General features: G+C 41.2%; 1 protein-coding gene across 4 annotated transcripts in view; it reads left to right on the top strand.

Moving 5' to 3' along the window:
• The window catches only part of LOC126100804 (serine/threonine-protein kinase Tao), a 201,891-nt gene extending 180,859 nt beyond the window's left edge, over positions 1–21,032 (top strand). For all 4 annotated transcript variants that reach the window (XM_049911437.1, XM_049911436.1, XM_049911435.1 and 1 more), the window contains 3 exons: positions 18,378–18,560; positions 18,738–18,856; positions 18,979–21,032. In XM_049911437.1, the coding sequence (XP_049767394.1) occupies positions 18,378–18,560; positions 18,738–18,856; positions 18,979–19,099 (423 nt within the window). In that variant the 3' untranslated portion in view covers positions 19,100–21,032. The remainder of the gene's footprint in view (positions 1–18,377; positions 18,561–18,737; positions 18,857–18,978) is intronic.
• Positions 21,033–21,583: the final 551 nt, after the last annotated feature.

Below are 21,583 nucleotides of genomic sequence, written 5' to 3'. Positions count from 1 at the left end.
AACTCGTGTTCATTTGCACACGACCGCCATCTCTAGCAACACAGACTGGAATGCCAAGGCTGTGGCCAAAAGCTGATGTGTAAGTACCTCTTAGTTGTGCGTCCCCAGGGGTTCAGCCTTTGGTTGCTGGATATGGGCTTGGCGACCCGGATCCTGAGCCGGGGACTCGTAAGTGCTGTCAGTCCTCTGTTACTGTAATCTCTGTGCATGCTTCAGTGACCAGTGTGCAGCACAGTGGTGGAATGTTGTGTGTTTCGGAGAATGGGGTCCTTGTCTTCACTGCATGGACCTCGAGAAAGGTACACACTTTTCAACATAAAGGTGGCTACGTACTGATCAGGTAAGTGGCTGCCCCCCAGTTGTATAAGACGTGCTCAGGCATGCTGGGCTCTGCCTGGGTCAATGGTTGTTTCCCTTGCATCTCGTGGGATCCCTATGGAATGGTCTCATCAAACTACCAATACCGACAGGACAGATGTACCGTCAGGTAGTACCTACACCCACTCATCAGAGCGAGCTTGGTTGGTTAGTCCTCCCAAAAAGAAGTCGCAGAACCATAGTACCAGGGCATTAGTGTGCCACAACACTTGCATTGTAATAAAGTGAACGGGAGGAACCTCTGAGGTGGTCTCCCCTTTCTATATTCACAAAGCACTGGGAAGTATTGCTGGGTCCCTAAATGGTGTCAAACAACTTTGTAATGGAACACTTCTAGTTTAAACTGCTAATTCAAACCAAGCTTCTGGGACCTAAGGCCTTAGGTGACTACCCAGGTGATGCTGAGTTGCACGAGGAGAGTTAATGGCAGATTGTAAAAAATCTACAACACTTGTTCTAATGTTTACTACTCCAGAGTTACTTCAACATATCCTTGCAGGCTGTATCCATCTTAAAATTCGCCCATTTGTTCCTAAACCAGTGGGATGCTTCAGATGTCAAAGCTCAGCTTGTCCGTCCTCTTTCAGAATACTGCGGCACAGTGTGGGATCCTTACCAGATAGGACTGACGGAGTACATCTAAAAAGTTCAAAGAAAGGCAGCACGTTTTGTATTATCGCGAAATATGAGAGAGAGTGTCACACAGAAATGATGCAGGATTTGGGCTGGAAATTGTAAGAAATGCGTTTTTCGTTGCGATGGAATCTTCTCACGAAATTCCAATCACCAACTTTCTCCTCCGAATGCGGAAATATTTTGTTGACACTGACCTACTTAGGGAGAAACGATCACCACGATAAAATAAGGGAAATCAGAGCTCTTACGGAAAGATATAGGTGTTCATTCCTTCCGCTCCCTATACAAGATTGGAATAATAGAGAATAGTGAAGGTGGTTCAATGAACCCTCTGCCAGGCACTTAAATGTGATTTGCAGAGTTTCCATGTAGATGTACCACTATGGGATGTAATGCGAGGGCTGCGTGTGACAATTGTGGATGCTCAGCTCACGAATCAGTCAATTCATGTACACTTTCTTCGAAATATTTAAACTGTCCTGGGATCAACCAGTGTGGAGCGGAAAGTGTGAGGTTTACAACAAGGAAAGGAAAATTTAGGAGTTGAAAGTCAAGAGACCCATACCTTACGGTGATGGTAAAAAAAGGTTTCAAAGCTACGCAGTCTCTGATTTTTGCTACTTCTTTTGCACAAGCCCTTAAGATGCCAGTCACCTAGTGTGATGCCTCCACACGAACTGAGACCATAGATTCAACTACGATCACATCCACTTCTCATTGTACCTGTGGGGGAAACTCTACACTTGAAACAGAAGCCGTTGGCAGTGGGCTTAGGACCTAAGCCACATACCACAGCCCACCATCAGAAGCCTACTAAACCATCCCCTCGACCCAAGCAACCACCTCCTCCCATAAGTTAAGAAAAATGTCCTTTGAAAGGTAGTTCCAAGTTAAAGAAAGTGGTAATTAAATCTTCGGGGTCAGCAAGCTCTCTCCCTCTCTGATGGAGTCTATGCTCTTTAGGATACGGACTTCCAGTTGGAGGAACCGGAGAGCTGGGAAATGGAGAACTTTCCCCCTGACCTCCCCAATAAAGCACCACGTCCGAGGGAGAAAGAAAAGAACAACTGTTGATAAACAATGGCTTCCACAGGGATTTCCATGTTGCAGTGGAACTTAAATGTATATCGCTCACATTTGGAAGAATTGCAGCTCCTGGTCCAGGAGAAACTGTTCTGCATCTGCTTGCAAGAAACGTGTCATAAAGTCACCAACACACCTGCAATTTGGGGTTATCACTCCTACGGGAAGGATGATATTATTGAAGACAGGTCTAAAGGTGGAGTGGCGGTTTTCATTGATGACAGATGCCACTCCTCTCCTGTCTTACCACACCATACAAGCAATTGCCATGAAAGTTCTTGCACCCTTTAATATCACAGTGTGTTCTTTGTATCTTCCACCTAATGATTCTCTTTATGCAGATGCACTCCCATACCCATTCCTCATTGTGGGAGACTTCAATACACACAATGTGCTGTGAAACTTGGCTACCACTTGCTCCAGGGGTCGGATAATCGAGCAAGTCGTCCAGTCTGAGAGTATCTTCCTTATGCATATGGCTCAGATGACACACATTTCCACAGCTACAGGGTCTCTTTCAGCCATTGACCTTTGTTTTTGTTCACCAGCTACTGCAGACTTAGTTCAGTGGCTATAGATTTACATTCTAGTCACCACTTCCCAGTGTGGATCCGTCTGCCGACTTGGACGGTGCCTGACGGGAGACAACGAAGATGGATGATACAAACAGCAGATTGGTTGTTGTACAATCGACAGGCCATTTTTGAACAAAAGTATTCTGCATAGGAGACGGTGGCCTATATCCTTGAGAGATCCAATGGGCCGCCGTAGAGTTTTTTCCCTGGTCTAGTAACTACCTCAGATGATGGCCTGTACCTTGATGGAATGATGCCTGCCAGATTGGCAATCAGGGCCAGATGAACAGCTCTGTGGAACTCCAAACACTGTCCAACTACGGAGAACCTTCAAGTCTTCAGATCTGCGAGAGCACATGCGAGACGAGGGATAAAACAATGGAAGAGGGCTTCCTGGAAGGAATTCATGACTTCCATTAATTGGTCTTCTTCCACTGCACAAGTTTTGGACTCAATAAGGCACATTTCAGGCAAGGGCAGTACACGTCCCCTTACAGGCTTGTCAAGTAACGTGATCTTCATGGACACTCCAGAAGACATGGCTCAGGTTTTAGCTGAACACCTTTTTACTGTCACTATGTCATCCAGACAAGCTCCTGCTTTTCAGGTGTTCCGTAGGACTGCGGAGATAAGAAAGCTCAATTTCTTCTTACATAATGAGGAAGTCTACAACCTTCCATTCTCCATGTGGAAACTGTGGCCACCGACGTTGCTCCCAGACCTGATGAGATCCATTAAGCCATGCTTTGTCGTCTTTGCCCTGAAGGGAAAGGAGAACTCCTTTCTTGTTTCAATCAGATCTGGTTTGATGGGCATTACCCCACTACTTGGAAGGAGGCAATATTAATTCCATTCTGAAAACTAGTCAAGGACCGTAGAACCCCTAACAGTTACCAGATTGTAGCCATTACCAGTTATACGGGTAAGAAACTTGAATGTGTGGTCAACCGTTGCCTCGTCTGGCTGCTTGAATCCCAAGGTTACCTGAGCCGCTCCCAATGTGGTTTCCACTACCGTTCCACTCTCCACTTAATTCTACTGGAGGTGGCAATACAGGAGTCCTTATGCCAAAATCATTTGGTTTGTGAGGTTTTTTTACCTTGAAAAGCATATGATGTTTCTTGGAGGTTAAACATCCTTTGCCAACTTCATGAGTGGGCACTATGTAGACTCCTGTTACTTCAATCCTTTCTAGAGGACGGGCATTCTCGATACAGCATTGGAGATGCTCTGTCTGACTGCTGTGTTCAACAGAATGGGCTCCCCCAAGACAGTGTCCTTAGTGTCACATTGTTTGCCATCACTATCAGTGGCATTTCCTCTGCAGCCAGGAGCCCTGTTAAATGCTCTTTGTTTGTGGATGACTTTGCAATCTTCTACTGTTCCTCTGTTCTTACAACGGTGATGAGGCAGCTACAGCTGACCATTAGGAGTATGGAAACCTGGGCCAGGACAACTGGTTTTCGATTCTCACTGGAGAAGACTAGTTGTGTAAATTTTTACCATGCTCATCAAAGTTGTAACCAACCAGTGCTCACAATGGGAGACAATATTATAGGTTTTCAAGCACTTTTTGAGCTTATTATTTGTCTCGAAATTAACTTGGCTCCCACACCTGAAAGATCTATAAACAAAGTCATTGAGTATTTTGAAATCCCTTAGCGAAAAAATATATGGAGCTGATGGGGTCCTGCCTCCTGCGGTTTTATAGGGCATTTGTTGAATCACATTTAGATTATGGCATTTTGGTCTACGGTTTGGTCCGTACTTCCTACTTCAAGATTTTAGATGCTGTCCAACATGAGGACATTCAACAGGAGTCTTTTGTACCAGACCAGTTCAAAGTTTGCATGCAGAGGCTGGTGAACAACTACTCTGGATTCACCAACATATCTTTTTGGCTTGACAGGCACTGAAAATCTCTCTGTCACTTCATTAATTGGCATTTAGTGCAGTGGTCCAACCCACCTTTGAACAGCTTTTCAGGAAATGTCCCCATCCAACCAATCCATTTGGGATATGTGCTACAAGCTATCTCAAGGATCTGGATCTATGAGACATCCAAATACATAGCCAAGGATGGAACGCATTGCTGCCTAGGTATCTTCAGAGGCCCAAAGTCATTTTTAAGCTTGACATGATACGAGAAAAGTAGTACTCCAGATTATGTTTTTACAACTTTGTTTTTGTTCGTTTTAAATACATACCATAGTTTTTTCTTTGTACAGATGGATCCGAACAAGAGAATGTCTTCGGTTGTTCTGCTGTTTTCCCTGATAGGAAAAGTGTGTCTTCTGGAACAATTTACAAATTTTAATGTGGAATTATATGGCATTCTGACGGAACTTGAGAGGATTCACAGACATCATCATACAAAGTTTCTTGTCTGTTCTGACTCACATAGTGCATTACAAGCACTTCACCAAATGTGTACAGTAGTCCAGCTGATTCAGCTCATCCATGACTCCTTATAGTGGCTCCAACATTGTGGCGAGGAGCTGCTCTTTTGTTGGGCACCTGGCCACATTGGAATACAGGGAAACAACATGGCTGACAAAGCCACCAAGGAAGGATGTTGGGATGGTGCTGTCCATCAGTGTCCCATTTTGTTGCGTGCCATCATCTCATTTTCTGACCCACACATCATGTGTCAGTGGGAGACTGAATGGTTGCAGGTGGCAGAAAGCAAACTGCGGTCACTCAAATCAACCACATGGACATGGCGAACTTCATGACAGCCTCACTGCTGGAAGGAGTTTGTGCTTATCAGACTGTGCATCGGACATAGCCCTTTAACACATGGCTTCCCCATCCGATTGGAGGATCTACCACTCTGTGAAGTTTGTTATGTGCCACTTTCAGTTCAGCATATTTTGGCAATGTGTGTCTTATGTACTATTAGAGCAGCCCTCAGTCTCAATGGAGATCTGCCCACCATCCTCACAGATACTGATTCTAGTGTTGCAGGAGGTGAACTTTTGTGAACTGTCAGGCCTCATCCGTAAGTTGGTTGGAACGGGAAGCAGACTTTAGTACATTAAAAACTGCTCCACATTTGGGGACAGCCTTTGTCCCCACCTATGAGATTGGAATGCTCACTTTTCATCAGGGTGCTAATGACCATGATGTTGAGGGCCCCTGACATCAAATGATGATAATAATAATTATAATAATAATATTAGTTGTGCCTGTCTGCAACTTAATGTGTCACCTTTACGCTAAGTAGCAATCTGTCTTTCCCTTAAATTGTTGTACAGTCTTTCAGTGAGGTCATAAAGTTCTTTTCCCCATGATTTGATTAATTGGCCCTTCTTTTTTTATTCAGTCCACTCATTAAATTTTCAACATTATTTTGAGGCATGGCGTATCAGAAGCCTCTGTTCTTCCCATATTTTGAGGCATGACATATCAAAAGGCTCTGTTCTTCCCATGTCCGTACAGCTCATCATCCCTGCTTGCTCAATGTATCTTTTGAATAATGCTGCAGATATACTACAAGTCTCTCTCATTCCCTTCTCAATTACTGCCTCCCTTTCATGTTTTAGGCTTTCAGAACTGCAGTCTGGTTTCTGTGTGAGTTGTAGATAACCCTTTGCTCCCTATATAAACATAAATTTGCCTTTGTCCAATCTACCTTTTTAAATTAAGGTGTAGTGTCAGTATTGCCTCATGCATACCTACATCTCTCTAGAACTGAAACTCATTTTCCTTTAGACCAGCTTCAACTAGTTTTTCTGTTCTTCTGTATAGTTTGTGTCACTATTTTGTAAGCATGACTTAAACAAATGGTTCATTCGCACCTGTCTTTGGAATTGGAGTTATTCCATTCATATTGATGTCTGAAAGAAATCTGCTGCTTCCTGTATGCTGCCTACCTGGTGGGACAGTTTTGGCACTGTCCTTTCCTGTAAGATTTGAATAATTCTTAGAGAATGTCATCTATTCAAGGTGCCTTCTTGTTTCAGCTGTCAGCTTCGTTAAAAAAAGGGGGGGGTGGGGGGGGGGGGGGGGGCAAGCTTGCTCAATGCTTTCTGGGCACCTGAACTCTTGATGTTCATATTGCTACTTCTCCTCTACCCAAAGAATTTTTTTAAGTTTTCCTCTACACATCATCACTGTTTCATATATTAATGATGTAATAATAACTACACTTTGAAGGCTGCCACCCCTTCTCCACATTGAACAGCCCTCTTCCCTAAAGCCTGTGCAACAGCAGTAAACATATCTGCTTCACCACTGAATCCCTCAAAACTACAGAACAACTGTTCTTAGAATTTTCTCCTATAGCTACCCCACAGGTATTATTCATAAACATCTCCTGAGCAGTATGTTCCTCTTGGTAACTGACGAATACAGTTCTTGCTTCCAAAAACTCCTAAGCATCCTCCTTGTCACAAAGTGCAATCCAGATCTCAGATGTCTCAGCACATTACTCCACCAAGGCAATTAATTTCTCCAGGCAAGCCTTAAATTAAATTATTTTCTATCAATACACTCACCATGCTATCCAGTGTCACCTTCCATTGGCCTCGTAACCTCCAAAACAGCTTAGTCAAACCATAAAAAAACCCAAAACCATTACCCCAACATGAAGATTCTTACCGTGCAGTCATTCCAGCTGTAAAACCTGCCCCATGCACCCACTTACTCCAGCCCCACCACTGGTAAATCTTACAATATCAAAGACAAAATAACTTGTGAAGCAAATTATCTTGTTGAGCACAGCTTTTTATGCAGTGTATTCAAAGATGAATGGTCAGTACCCAGGGATATGACAGGAATGATCATTCGAAGGAAGGAAGCCCAGTAAACATGGGCTGTAAGAGTCATACCTTAAGAACTGAGATCACTTTTTCATCTTCACTATGTAAAATACATCTCTTGTACAGAAAAACAGCGTTTAGCTCTTAAGGTGAGTATTTTAGAGCTCATGTTTAGTAGACCTATTTTGCTTCAGATGATAGTTCCTGCCATATCCCTGAATAATGACCATACCGCACGTGACACTACAGCAATAGGCTAAATGGGCATAGAACAATTGTCCACCTTGGGGATACTGAATATGCACTTCAGTATGACCCAAGGGGTCTGAGTACGTGCTACATCACTTGGGTTATTTTGATCCTCTCTCTTGAAGTCTGGAGATGGGAACTTGTCCTCCAAGACATCCTTGCATTGTGGCATCCTCTTAGATTTGACATCTGTTAGCACACATTCTTCTCTTCTCTTTATACATTTTTAAAAAATTTATCTACATGTCTCATTATTTTGTGTTTTGCTCTTATTTTTTCAACTTTGTTCTTCTCCCTTCTTTGCCCCCCCCCCCCCCCCCCCCCACACACACACACACAAAAAGGCACATTTTTCTTATAGTTCATAATCACACTATTCATTTCTGTGTGTTTTAATCGATCTTAAGTTCTTGTTCTGTCCTCATGATCTCTGGTATGAAGCTGGCACAATGCTTGCCAGTGTAAGGTCTTTGACCTCTTCCTCCCTCTGATGACTTCCCCTTCAGTTTGGTTTCTCCTATTCTTCACAACGGGTGGATCCCTCTCATCTTTGAATCTGAATGACCTACCTCTCCTTTGTAACTTTCCCCAAGGTATCCCGGAGGAATGAAGTAATGAGTGATGTGAATAAAAATAGCATCTACTAGTAGTCTATAGAGCCAAGATTTAGTGCAGACTGTTTGTGAAATGAATAATGCGAGGGTTGGAACTTGAATAGTGGCGACTATTTATTCACAACTGATACAAAAGAGTTACATGTTTGCACTAATGCAGACCGTCAGTGCACAGTACTACTGTTCATTTATGGAGCATCACCTGCGACCAGTTCTGCAAAGAAGTGGCGACACTTTCTGCGCAACCCACCCATCATTTTGCACAACAATGCACAGGTGCATGCAGCGCAATCTGTGGCTGCTCTGTTCTGTCTATGGGACTGGGAAATGCTGTACCATCCACCATACTCCCTGGACTTAAGTCCTTGTGACTTTGATTTGATTCCAAAGATGATGGAACCACTTCGTGGCATTTGCTTCAGTACTGTTACAGAGATTCGACAGGCAGTAGACCGCTCCATTTGCACCATCAACAGAACAGGCTCTGTTAATGGTATACTACACCTTTCACATCGCTGGCAAGGGGTTCTACACAACACTGGTGACTACTTTGAAGGACAGTAACAGATGCAAACATGTAACTCTTTTGTATCAGTTGTGAATAAATAGTTGCCACAATTTAAGTTCCAACCCTCATAGAAGATAAGTGTAGGTAGATGTGTCCTGTTCAGTCATCTAGATTCTGAAGGGCAAATACAACCCAAGGGCAAAGACACGTCTTGTTTTTCGCTGTGAGTCAGCGTTCGCCTGTTCGCAACAAATCACAGATATTCTGTTTCTGCCCTCCAACCCTACCTCAACCCCTATCCTCTCCGTCCATTTTACTTTAGTTGCATGTAGAGAGGATCATGAGGTGTAGGTCATGCTGGTTTAAGAGCCAATTATCAACATGTCTTCCAGTGAAAGTGAAGATGACGACAAGACTACAGCTGACAAAGCACTGTGTATGTGAGGACGATTGTGTTATAAAAATCTAGAATACTGAGAGTAATGTCAGAAAAGAAGAATGCATGGAATACTATTGCACAAGAATACTACCACTAAGCTGGCTCACAGTACAGTGTTGCACTGCTTAATAAGTTCTTCATTAATATGAAAAGTCAAATAAAAGGGACAACTGATCTGGAAGAAACAGGAAATAAACTGGTTACACTTACAGATAGGGAACAGGACTTACTGGCTTTGCTCTCCCAGAAAGGTAATCCTGTTTTTAGAAAGGTTCCAGGAGCTATTTCTATTGATGTTAAGACATGATAGAAATGAAAATCAGAGGGTAATGTCATACACAGGTATGTGCCCAGTTGTTGCTCCTGGGACATCAAAATCGACAACCTCAACACATATTCCACATATGAAAGCCCATACAGCGTATGAAACTGAAGAAACAAAAAACTTACCTTTATCACAATGTCAGAGACTTGTATTGTGAAACAACTGCAATTACAGAATCTTCAAATAGAGAATGAAAAGAAAAAGATATAAAAAGCAGCAGAGGACAAATCTACTCAAATATTGTATTCTTAAATGTTTTGTATTAGCATGTTCATTTCTTTATTATCTGAAAGAAAGAAATAAAAATGCAAGTTGTTCATTGTTGTTGCTCTCTTGTAATTAAACAACTATTACTTATAATTACATTACTTACATGTTGCTTATTACAGCTAAGTAAATCTGAGCACTTGCAGCCGCTTCTGTTCACCACAAACCTTGTTTCCACTGCTCTCCAGCTGTCTGTTGGCAGGCTTGTCTTCATCAGGAATCTCACCTTCTTCTTCTTCTTCTTCTTCTTCAGTAGCAGCATATTTCCTGTCCTCCACTGAAAGTGGTATTTCGGGTGCTTAGAGATTTTGTGCAGTACAGCCCATGCTAATATTAGGTTGGGGACACACACTAAAACGTTTTATACATTTGTCAATATTCAGGAATCATTGCTTCAGTTAACCAAGGGCTCCTCTCCATTATTGCTCTCCCTCTGGTGTCCAGTAAATTGAATTAACACTGATCAGTATTTCCTGCTGGCAAATACAGGGCAAATACAACCCAAGGGCAAAAAGTGGAGTGATCAAGCAAGGAGATATTCCATACCATGAATTGCCAAGTCAGCAAGTAAACATCCCCATTGTAGCCTGAAATTATACAGGGTTATTACAAATGATGGAAGCGATTTCACAGCTCTGTAATAACTTTATTATTTGAGATATTTTCACAATGCTTTGCACACACATACAAAAACTCAAAAACTTTTTTTAGGCATTCACAAACGTTCGACATGTGCCCCTTTAGTGATTCGGCAGACATCAAGCTGATAATAAAGTTCCTCCCACACTCGGCGCAGCATGTTCCCATCAATGAGTTCGAAAGCATCGTTGATGCGAGCTCGCAGTTCTGGCACGTTTCTTGGCAGAGGAGGTTTAAACACTGAATCTTTCACATAACTCCACAGAAAGAAATCGCATGGGGTTAAGTCGGGAGAGTGTGGAGGCCATGACATGCATTGCTGATCATGATCTCCACCACGACCGATCCATCGGTTTTCCAATCTCCTGTTTAAGAAATGCCGAACATCGTGATGGAAGTGCGGTGGAGCACCATCCTGTTGAAAGATGAAGTCGGCGCTGTCGGTCTCCAGTTCTGGCATGAGCCAATTTTCCGCGGGCTACGCGTGAAACTTGCCCGCACGCATTCAACCGTTTCTTTGCTCACTGCAGGCTGACCCATTGATTTCCCCTTACAGAGGCATCCAGAAGCTTTAAACTGCGCATACCATCGCCAAATGGAGTTGGCAGTTGGTGGATCTTTGTTGAACTTGTCCTGAAGTGTCGTTTCACTGTTATTACTGACTGATGTGAGTGCATTTCAAGCACGACATACGCTTTCTCGGCTCCTGTCGCCATTTTGTCTCACTGCGCTCTCGAGCGCTCTGACAGCAGAAACCTGAAGTGCGGCTTCAGCCGAACAAAACTTTATGAGTTTTCCTACGTATCTGTAGTGTGTCGTGACCATATGTCAATGAATGAAGCTACAGTGAATTTATGAAATCGCTTCAATCATTTGTAATAGCCCTGTATTTCTAATTGGGTTACATCTCCATATTGTAGCATGTGCATGCTGTCAGGCCATTCTGCACTTTAACTAGTAAATTTCTCACCAGCATCTACAATGGCCTGCACATTAACAGAAGGCATAATTTCCACGATTTGTGTGTTCATCACTATGTAATGCTGGTTTTCTAGCATCTATTTGGTTGCAATTTGGAGTCTGTATAACAGTTGGCATTTAAAATATTTTTTGCCATTCTAGCTTACCTGTGTTAATTTCCTGCACTTCAGACAGGGATCAAATCCAGTTGTGAGCTTCCAAAACTATCTGATCCATAATGTTGTTCACTGTTTTGCATGCTGTTGTCCAGTCGACTCCAAAACCCTTGGCCAAATTGGTCTGGAATCCCAACAAAGGATTTCCAACCATTTATGGGAAATCAGGGTTGCATCTTGTGTTTCATGGACGTACTGGTTTAAATTCCAAGTTAAAAAATCTACATTTTCTGTTTCAGAGTGAAACAGCCCTTTTGGTTTACTATCGTCCCTCCAAATCTGATAATATTTCTCATGTCTGACCGGCAGGAACATCATCACACCAGAGACTAATGAACAATGATGAAGAGCTAGCATGCCTTACCACTGTCTAATGATTAGCCTGGGTGTATCTTACAAGGAACCCTTTAAGTGTGAGATCGCATCTTCAATCTTTTAGTAAGGCTCATGTGAAAATGTTGTGTCAACAATTGTGACAGGAAAAATATTTTATGCTAATGACTCATCATGTACATCTGGAGGGTGACAGAAAATGAGTGTCCCTTTGGTGCAAAGATCAACCTTCTATGGGACATATGTATTATATGTATTACACTTCACAAAATTGACGTCGTCAGCATTCAAGAAATGTTCGAAACAACTCGTTAACTTGCACCATGAACACCAAATGAAAAATGCGTGCCACAGTGTTTACAAAGGCTTGGACCACCAAGATCACAGGTGTACTCCTTGGGAGTTAAAAACGATACAAGGTGTTCAACTAGGTATCCACTCTTAAAATAATGCGTATAGAATCATATTGGTGTAACTGAGTGATGAGAGCTGATGGAATGTGACGACTTGGAAACAGTCTATCATGGACATTACCATGAAACTGGTTGTCCTTTAAGGCACAGCTGCAGATACTGCAATAATATGTTTTATAGGCACAGAAAAAACAAGCATCCAGAGGCTGAATTTGACCATTGGTTTCAGGTGGTATGAGTTGCAATGTCATTCACTTTTCAGGAGGGATAGTTTGCTTTAAAAGAGTACGATTTTTATACACAAACCAGGAATCAAGTCATGGCAAGTTGTTTTGACCATCTGTTGGCCAAAAGCAGTGCCCATGGCATAGTTCTAGTTCTCTTATGCCCATTTTCCCACTCTTGCTTGCTGTGACATAAATATTCCTTACTGCCCTTGCAAAATCGTGCACACAAGAATACCGTATTTACTCGAATCTAAGCTGCACTCGAATCTAAGCCGCACCTGAAAAATGAGACTCGAAATTAAAGGGAAGAGAAAAGTTTTAGACCGCACCTCCAAATCGAGCAAAAGCTTAACAGTTAAGCTTTACCAAGTAGCCATTGCTGTGTGTCAGGCGCTCCGTCCTTATTTGTACGGGGACCCTTCCTTTTTCACATGATTCGTCTGGTTTGAATCGATTGCTTATTTTGCTTTGGCCTGATAAGTGCCGTTCTCTTTGTTATAGGTGTTCACGTCACTCTAAGCTGAATTGCATTATTTTAATGCGTCATGCGTTGATTGACGCATTCTGACAATGAGTGGTTACGACCTGTCGCCGCTCTCATAAGCGAAACAATGGCAAGATACCACTATTTGTTGTTACTTACACTGCTGCTTTCTTTGATAATGATCAACAAGAACCAAATAATAGAATGAATATGATAGAAGATGTTCTGAACGAGAGATTAGTGAAAATTTTTCTCCGTTTGTAAATCTTTGCAGACGCCTCTTTAGTACATTACATTCTGCACACAAATTAGTCATCTTAGATTTAAAAATCTAGTCAGTTGCTGTGCTTCATTTCTGACTGTATCATCATTCAGCATAAGAATAATACGGATATAAACATGACATGATATGTATATTCTTCTGCATTTTGTGTTGTTTCACTCTAGTTTCATAGTTTATTAGGCAGACAGGATTTAATTGAGATAGCAGCAAACACGAAAGAATACGTGGCATAATGTTTACATTCTTCTACCTTTTCTTTTAATTTATTTACTGACGCAGAGGTTTTGGCGCCAGTATTTATCTTTGTGCTTGCAAAGCATTCCTGTGTAGCGCCACATATATTCGACGGCAGAAGTTAGTTGTGGTGGCACCTACCAACATTTACAACTCTCTTGGTACCTCTAACTTCCAGGGTTTCTTTCACATGCGTTTCATGCTTGGCTACCATGGGACCCCAGCCTTTGCAGCATCTTTTGCCTTCCATGCTGAATTCTATCCCCTAGCTATTCTCTTTTCCCTACGTTGGGGAAAATGTCTGGGATGTTGTTGGAAGTGTGTTCTGCATATTCAGTCCCTGATATCACAACAGTCTCTCCACTGTCTTTCGTTCCTTCTTTCTTTTTTTTTCCATTCTCCTTCTCCTATCCTTCCTCCTTCCTTTGCTCCAGTGTTTGAGGTTCCTCACTTTCTTCTTACTCCCTGTTCACTCCTGAAGGCCGGCCCATGCGTCTGACGCGTAACAGGTGACTGGGTAACGCGTAATTCTCAGCCCCTGGTTGACATGTAAGTTTCGCACACACCCCTGATAAAGGCCATTCTCAGGGAGGGGTGATTGCCTCAGCAGCTACCTTCCTAAATTGCCAGTTGGCCCTTCTGTCAGGTGCTCAGGAGGTCTTTTTTGCCATCATTGTCTACCAAACATAAACGAAATGAGGCAAATGATTCAAAGACCCTTCCTGCTGCACCACAGCGCTTCATTGTTTCTCGTACTGAAGACAGTCAACCCTTCGCAATGGTAAATCCATTAGTTATTCAGAAAGGTGTTGATCTAATTGCTGGCCCTGTGAAATTCTGCCCTCGCTTATGAAAAGGCACTTTGCTTTTGGAGACTACTTCTGATTCTCAAGCGCAACAACTGCTTGCAGCTTCGTTCCTGTATGGCTATCCTCATTGTGTTGAGGCCCATCAAATGCTGAATTCTTCCTGTGATGTCTGCTCAATGCCTTCACTGAGCCACAAATCCAAACATACCTCTCTGATCAGGGTGTCATTGTAGTTTATTGGGTGATGAAAAATTAGATGCATCCTTCGTGCCCACGGGTACCACACTCGAGAATCCTGTCGACACCCGGCCAAATGAGTAACCTGTGGTAAGGATGCTCATGAGGGCAATTGTCTGCCTCCTTTTCCCCACTGTATCAACTGCAATGGCGACCGTACCGCCTCCTACCAAGATTGTCCCATGTATCTCGATGAGCGGGCTGTCCAGGAGGCAGGGTGAATACAAAAGTGCCTTAGCTGGTTGCTCACAAGTTGTTGACTAGTTGGAAACCTATGTTCTTCCATCTGGCCACAGCACAGAACTCTGCAATTGTACATTTGTGTACGCTGATAGTTCTCGGACTGACCGTAGTGTTAGGTGTACCTTCGTCAGTGGCACCTATGTTTTTCGATATCGGCTTCCAGAACACTGCTGAGTATTTACAGCAGAGCTCTTCACCCTGTATCAGGCCACACAGTAGATCCAGTGACAGGATTTTCAGTTCCATCATCTGCTCGCTCTCTCAATGCCCTTCAAAACCTCTGTGTGCTGTACACTGTCCATCTCTTAGTGCTGTAGGTCAAGGAAAGCTGCCACGTGATCAGTCTTGTGATGTTTATGTGGGTTCAGGGTGTCTACGACCCGGGAAATCCGGGAAAAACCCGGGAATTTTTTCATCCGGGAGAAAACCAGGAAAAACCCGGGAATTTTTTGGAATTCCGGGAATTTTTCATTGTTTTAGCTTTCAGTTAAATTTTTGTAATTTTGACTGCAGAATTGATACTCTAGCAAAGAATGTTATTGTATCCTGCTACTGGAGAATGATACTGCAGCAAGAAAATATAAACGAGAGGGAAAAAAATAAAACTTTAGTGGCAAAGGAAATGTGCAATTTACAACAACAAAACACCGTGCGCGCACAAGCGTCTGCAAATAGCAAAAATATGTCAAAGGCCGTAGGGGGCAGACTGTAATTCTTCGTAACAATAAACGGCTTGCTATGAGCATGACGTCACAACTGTTCACATAAGATTCGTTTGACCAATAGCCAGCGGTCTGTTGCGCATGTGCATTTGACTCGCGTGTAAGCAGTACCTTCTCCCGCTACTTGAAGTTTGGCTGTTAGCTGTATCGGTAATAGCAGCAAGCAGCCAGATGCAAACGAGAAAAATTTTTCTCCCGCGCCATAGCTGCCAGATTCACGCTTGCACAGAGTTGTAGTGGGGAGGGGGTTCTCCACGTGACCCGTGTTTACGTTAAGTGAATTCGCTGCTTCTCTTCGTGTACAGCTCCCACATAAAATGAAAACAAAACGGATTTCTGTGGCCCGAAGTTATCAAGTGAATTAAAATACATTCACATAATTACGGAGAGCAAAAATATATTATTAATTTCAGTTTTCTGATTTTATTTTATTTCCAAGTTTGTAGCAGTCAAGCATTAATCGCCTTGCAGAACAGTGAAGTTAATTTTGCAAGTTTGCTAAAGAAATTCGGCTTTATTAATCTTTCCACTGAGGCAGTTATTTTATTTGAAACGAAGTGTTTCATTCTACAGTATTGCCTAGTTCCAAGCGAAGCTAATTTCAAGTGCACGTTATCATCTTCTGCCATATATGGCATTATGCCATAATAAAGAACCAAAAATGAGATCGCAGAGTACTGGTACTCCAAGAAAATTTACATCCCAAAAACCACACTGACAAGCTTAATACACACGAACATGCGGGCTTCCTACACCAATACAGTTGCACACGCACAATAGTGCCTGTTTTTCTGGCGCTCTCTGGCAACTGGTAAATCGAACCTATTTCTAACAGTCTCCCGATAGTATTGCGAACGGTGGTTAGAAAAGTGTTATTTCAAAGTAAATTTCTTTTTACGCAAGATGAATTATGTTACGTGTGAGAAAGTGGGATGGATATCTAAATCACAGAGCATTCGAAACTGAACAGTTTGAGGACCAGCCACTTACAAGAATTTCGAGCCGAGACATTTATGTCAGAATTTTAAATTTACTGGCACATTTGTGTGATGTATCTTAAAGTATAACACACGCAAAAAAAAAAAAAAAAAAAAAACGGTATTGCATGTGAAAACTTAGCTTGTGTTGTAGCGTGTTAATCTTAGAGACCAAAATTATATGCGAAAGCTTAGCTTTTCTTGTACATATACGGTACTGTGTACATTAATGTAAACCGTTAGCTTTTCCTCTTGCTTGTTCGCGGCTGTCATCGGCTGGCGAGATCTCGTGGCTTGAGATATGACTCGCTTACAAAAGGACATCGCAACCTCGGTTTCAACGCTCCGGAAACTAACGCGCTGTGTTTTGTTTTTTTTTTTTTTGTTTTTTTTAAATTAAAAGTCTCTCCAAAACTTTTCTGCCCCGTCTTAAACCCCCCCCCCCCCCCCCCCCCCCCCCCGTATAAAATGTTAACCATTCAAAGGATTGATAAGTTTCGCAGTTCCAAGGGAAAATCTACGGAAAACCTACTGTCACTTAGCACAGAAAAAGTGTATTTTCGCCCGGGAAAAACCATATTTTTTAAACGGGATATCCGGGAATAATCCGGGAATTTTTTTTCCTTGTCCCCGTATACACCCTGGGGTTCCTCGCCACATCGGTCTGACAGGAAATGAGGTCTCTGATGCTGCTGCTGACCCGACTACTTGTGCTCATTGCCCTCAACCTTTGATGTTCTGCCATTTCCTGATGACATGCCTTTTTTTACCCACTTATGTTCTCAGCTGTGCTTGCCATGTGAGTTACCGGCCATTTTAGCAAACGACGCGCCGGCTGTCAACCATGTTTTACTTTTTATCTGTTTTAGCAATATGGTGAAGGGCATTCAATCTTTAGTTAAGGACCTCTGTTTCTCTGTGGCATACTTTGTAGACCTTTCTTCGTGTCCCTGTTTTCTCTTCCGTCAATTGGGATTAACATGTAATCTCTTTTAACGCCACTCTTTGTCTTCACATTCTACAGTTCTGACATGGGTGCATATGAACCTAGTTGTTTTTGTACCTAAAACAAAACAAAACACAACCTGTTGCTATTAGTAACCAATATTAGGCTGCATGGTAGTAAATATGTGGGGGTGTCGAATACCATAAACATCATCAGCCTTTTGCAATCTCACTATCGAGGGTTCCTTGTCAGCATTAAAACTTGACTATACTCATTATTGACGGCTTAAATCCAGCCCGTCCAGAAAAGCCTAGGTACATCTTGGCATAACACTTCCATGTGGTGAGTAGCACTCTATCATTTTAATAATATTGCTTATCTGTGATGATGAATACAGGCCATTGAGATTTAGTATGACTCTGAAACGATATAATTTTGTATGGTTCATAATATTTTTGTTATTCCTTCAGTGAGTATTGGCAGTAGCAAATATTTTCTTCTCCAGAAGTAAAGTACTTACAACATTTTCATCTTATATTTTTAACTAAGCTAAAAGTTTCAGCTGTGGAAATTGACTTTGTTGAAATTTGTCTGTTGCTCTTCATCTGCTGTTTATGTGTGGGCATACTTAACAGTTAGGTATTTAAACACAATGTAGTATATATTTTGTGTCTTAATGGCGAGGACTTATTTTAGTGTGCGTGCGCATATTGGTACACATGCACGTGTTAATCAAATTTTAATTAAAGGTAGCAGTTTGTGCAGTTTTATTATACAATTCATAATGTTGGATATTTTCCCAACATATCAGTGTTTTGGCAATATACTTACCCAGTGATGTAATTGGTTTGCTGCAGATTCGTCTTGATGAGTCTCAGGAGGTGGAATGCCACCATTTGAAAGAGCGTCTACACTATGAGCTGGAAATCCTAATGGCCTACCAGTCAAAGAATAAAATGCAAGCAGAGGCGCAACGAAATAGAGAACGAAAGGAACTGGAAGACCGTGTGTCCGTACGACGAGCTTTACTTGAGCAAAAGGTTTGTAACTTCAACACTGAAATTAATTTTTCATCGCTTTCCTATGATGCATTGCTACGACAGGTCGTGTTTGTAACATTGGAAACAAGACAGACATATCTGTACAATACATCATGTAAACTGGTCAGAAATAAGTTTAGTAGGAAATGGGATAATAACTCTGTGTCTTCTTTTTAGATGGACGTGGAAACTAGACAGTTTGAGCAAGAAAGAGATGAAAGGATTAGGCTGTTGCATGAACGACATGAGAGGGAACTGGAACAGTTTGATGAAGAGTCTGCTCGACTTGGATTCAGGTGAACATTAGTATAATAACTGTCCAATATGTTCATTGGTTCTGAAAGCCTTTAATTCTCCTCCATTGGTAATACAACAGCTTGTGATACTATTAACTAATTTATTTATTTTTAATTTACAGTGCTCTGGCAATAGCAGAGGCTCCAAAGGAAGCCTATCCTGATGAAGAAAGTCTTTCAGGTAGCATGTTGAGCCTTGCACATAGCAATAGTTCAACATCATTCCCACCTGGAAGTCTTTAGCATATGCTTGATCATTTCCCTTGATCATTCATAAATCCACCTAAGCTCCTATCTGCCACCCATTTAAGTACCCACCTTTGCCCTGTGCCAATTGGCTGTTAACAGCCAGCACAGGTAAATAATTTAATGAGCAAAAAATGGCAGTGGTATGAATTCAGAGAAATGCAAGCTCAGGTGTTGGATGTAGTTAAGAATTTGACTGACAGTCTCGTATTTCTTATAATAAGAAGCATTGACGGTTTCCCCGTGCTCTGCCAGTTTTACTCTTTGGAAATTGGTTATGAGACTATTTTATTACTTGTGTTTATTTAATTACTGGGCAGTAGCCTTGGCTATTGAAAGCTACTGAGCATTTTGATTATACAGACTGCATAGCTTGTAATGTTCTCTTATTCCAATTGCGCATTCAGTTTACAGCGCATTTGTTTGATAGATAATTATACAGATGTATTTGTACGATACCGACAGTGTGGTTGTCCTAAGTTTCATTGTGTCAATTATTATAAAAGCAGTGTAACATTCCATTTGTTCCAGTAATAGACTCACAAGCGCTTGCAAAACTGAAGAAGTATAGCGGCTTCTATAATTTTTTAATTCTGTGAATTAAACGGTACTGTTCAGTAAGAATTTCTCTGTCACATGCTGATTAAGTGTATTGACACATTATGGGACTTTAGAATTAGCCTAAAATTGTGGAAGATACTGAACCACCATATCTGGTATGCAGTATTCTAAGTCAAAAATAAACAGAATTTGTATCTTGTATTATTATATAGACTTCCTGTTTACCTTTTTCTTCCTCCCTTTCCTTTACGTCTAAGGTAAACCAGAGGAAATCTTTTATTGTGCTTGAAAGAATTTGTGCAACATATGCATGTAAACAGCTTATGAGAGATTCTGGTATACCATTACTTCCAGTTATGGTACTATGATTAAGTCTCCTCTTTTTTATGAAATTAGTATTAATTTGTATTGTTCAGTTGTACAAATGGAATCCTGAATTGCATGTGAATCGAAATTTACGCGGTTATATGTCATATTTGAAAGTAACAATGAAGTTAACATAATGCAGATGCATTGTATTGGGGAAAGAAGCTTCAGTTGTTCAGCAGAGAGAGGTGGCAAGGAAAAGTATGTAACTGGAGATTGTAATAATCTTTTTTAGAAAAAAAATTAATGTTAATTTCCCCCTTAATGTTTCCCAAAAATGGTTTTCTTATTGGACAACATAATATTGATGTAGATTTAGGCCCATGTTGTATTGAAACTTACTCAATTCTCCACTTTATTTGTTCAACGTTGACTGTTTTTAAAGCTTTGCATTAAAGTATCTTCCTGTAATGTGAGAAAGCTGTAGGGTTTGATGCATACCTGCAGAGTACTTGAAGGTGGATTAAAATAGTTATATGAAGCATAATCAAAAAGAAATATCATTGAACACCCAGTAACACTATGATGAAAACCTTAAACTGGTGTAGCGGTGACAGAAAGTTGTTGCTCGTAAAAGTCAACAGGATGTTGTAACAATAATGCAAAATTTCTAAAAGCCTTTTTATTGCCAGTGGGTGTGCTGAAGTTGATGTAAAAATATTCAAATGTCACTAAGTTAGTTACCAACATTTTATCACTTTGTATTACCAATGTGTGATGATATCTTGTGCAAAGGTAGTATATTTGCAGAGCTCTTTAAGTTTTATTTATTGTATCATTTTCCATGACACATAGCTTATCATAATTTTTTCTGTCTTCTGAAATGAAATGTAATCATTGAAGTAACATACAGTGATTGACACATGCTAATATTTGAATGTTTTTCATATGTAGTCATTCACATAGCCACTTTGTGGCATAAATTCACTCAGCAAGACATATGCTGTCCTCATCTGCCATGTAAAGATGTACATAAGTAAATAAAGTACATAATTTTTAAATAGATTTTGGTGCTTACTACAATTTTTAGCTATTGTTGGTTGTCTTGGGATCAACAATTTTACAGAAAGCTCAAAAATCCAGTCATTGTATTAATTTTCTGAGAGAATAAGTAAATTCAAATTTTGTGTGTCTATTGTTTTATGCATATATCAAAACGTATGTGTTTCTATCCCTACAGCATGATCATATCCTTGAGCTTCGTATTTGGGAGACTTTTTTTTTTAGTGGGGGTGGGGTGACATCGTTCGTAATCAGCTATGAGTTGTGGCTGTATCTTTGCCACAGTTGCAATACCTGCCAAAAGATATTGTGGTTGACCTTCTAAAAGATGTGATCATAAGCATAAGGTTCATTTCCTAACAGCCATGTGTTTGCTCAGATTATTTCATATAATTCCCTTATCATTCTGTTCATTTGATTGTCACTTTTATTTGCGGAAGAGCTATGTAGTTTGTGTACAGTTTTTTTTAATGTAGCTACTTAAAATGCATGCCCTCTTTTTCTTACTGATGCTAGTTATTCATGAGAACATTGCACCTGTCCCATTTGTCC

The sequence above is a fragment of the Schistocerca cancellata genome, chromosome 9 (assembly GCF_023864275.1).
Source record: "Schistocerca cancellata isolate TAMUIC-IGC-003103 chromosome 9, iqSchCanc2.1, whole genome shotgun sequence".
Taxonomy (NCBI): Eukaryota; Metazoa; Arthropoda; class Insecta; order Orthoptera; family Acrididae; genus Schistocerca; species Schistocerca cancellata.
The sequence above is the reverse complement of the archived record's forward strand: the minus strand, read 5'-3'. Positions and strand labels throughout refer to the sequence as shown.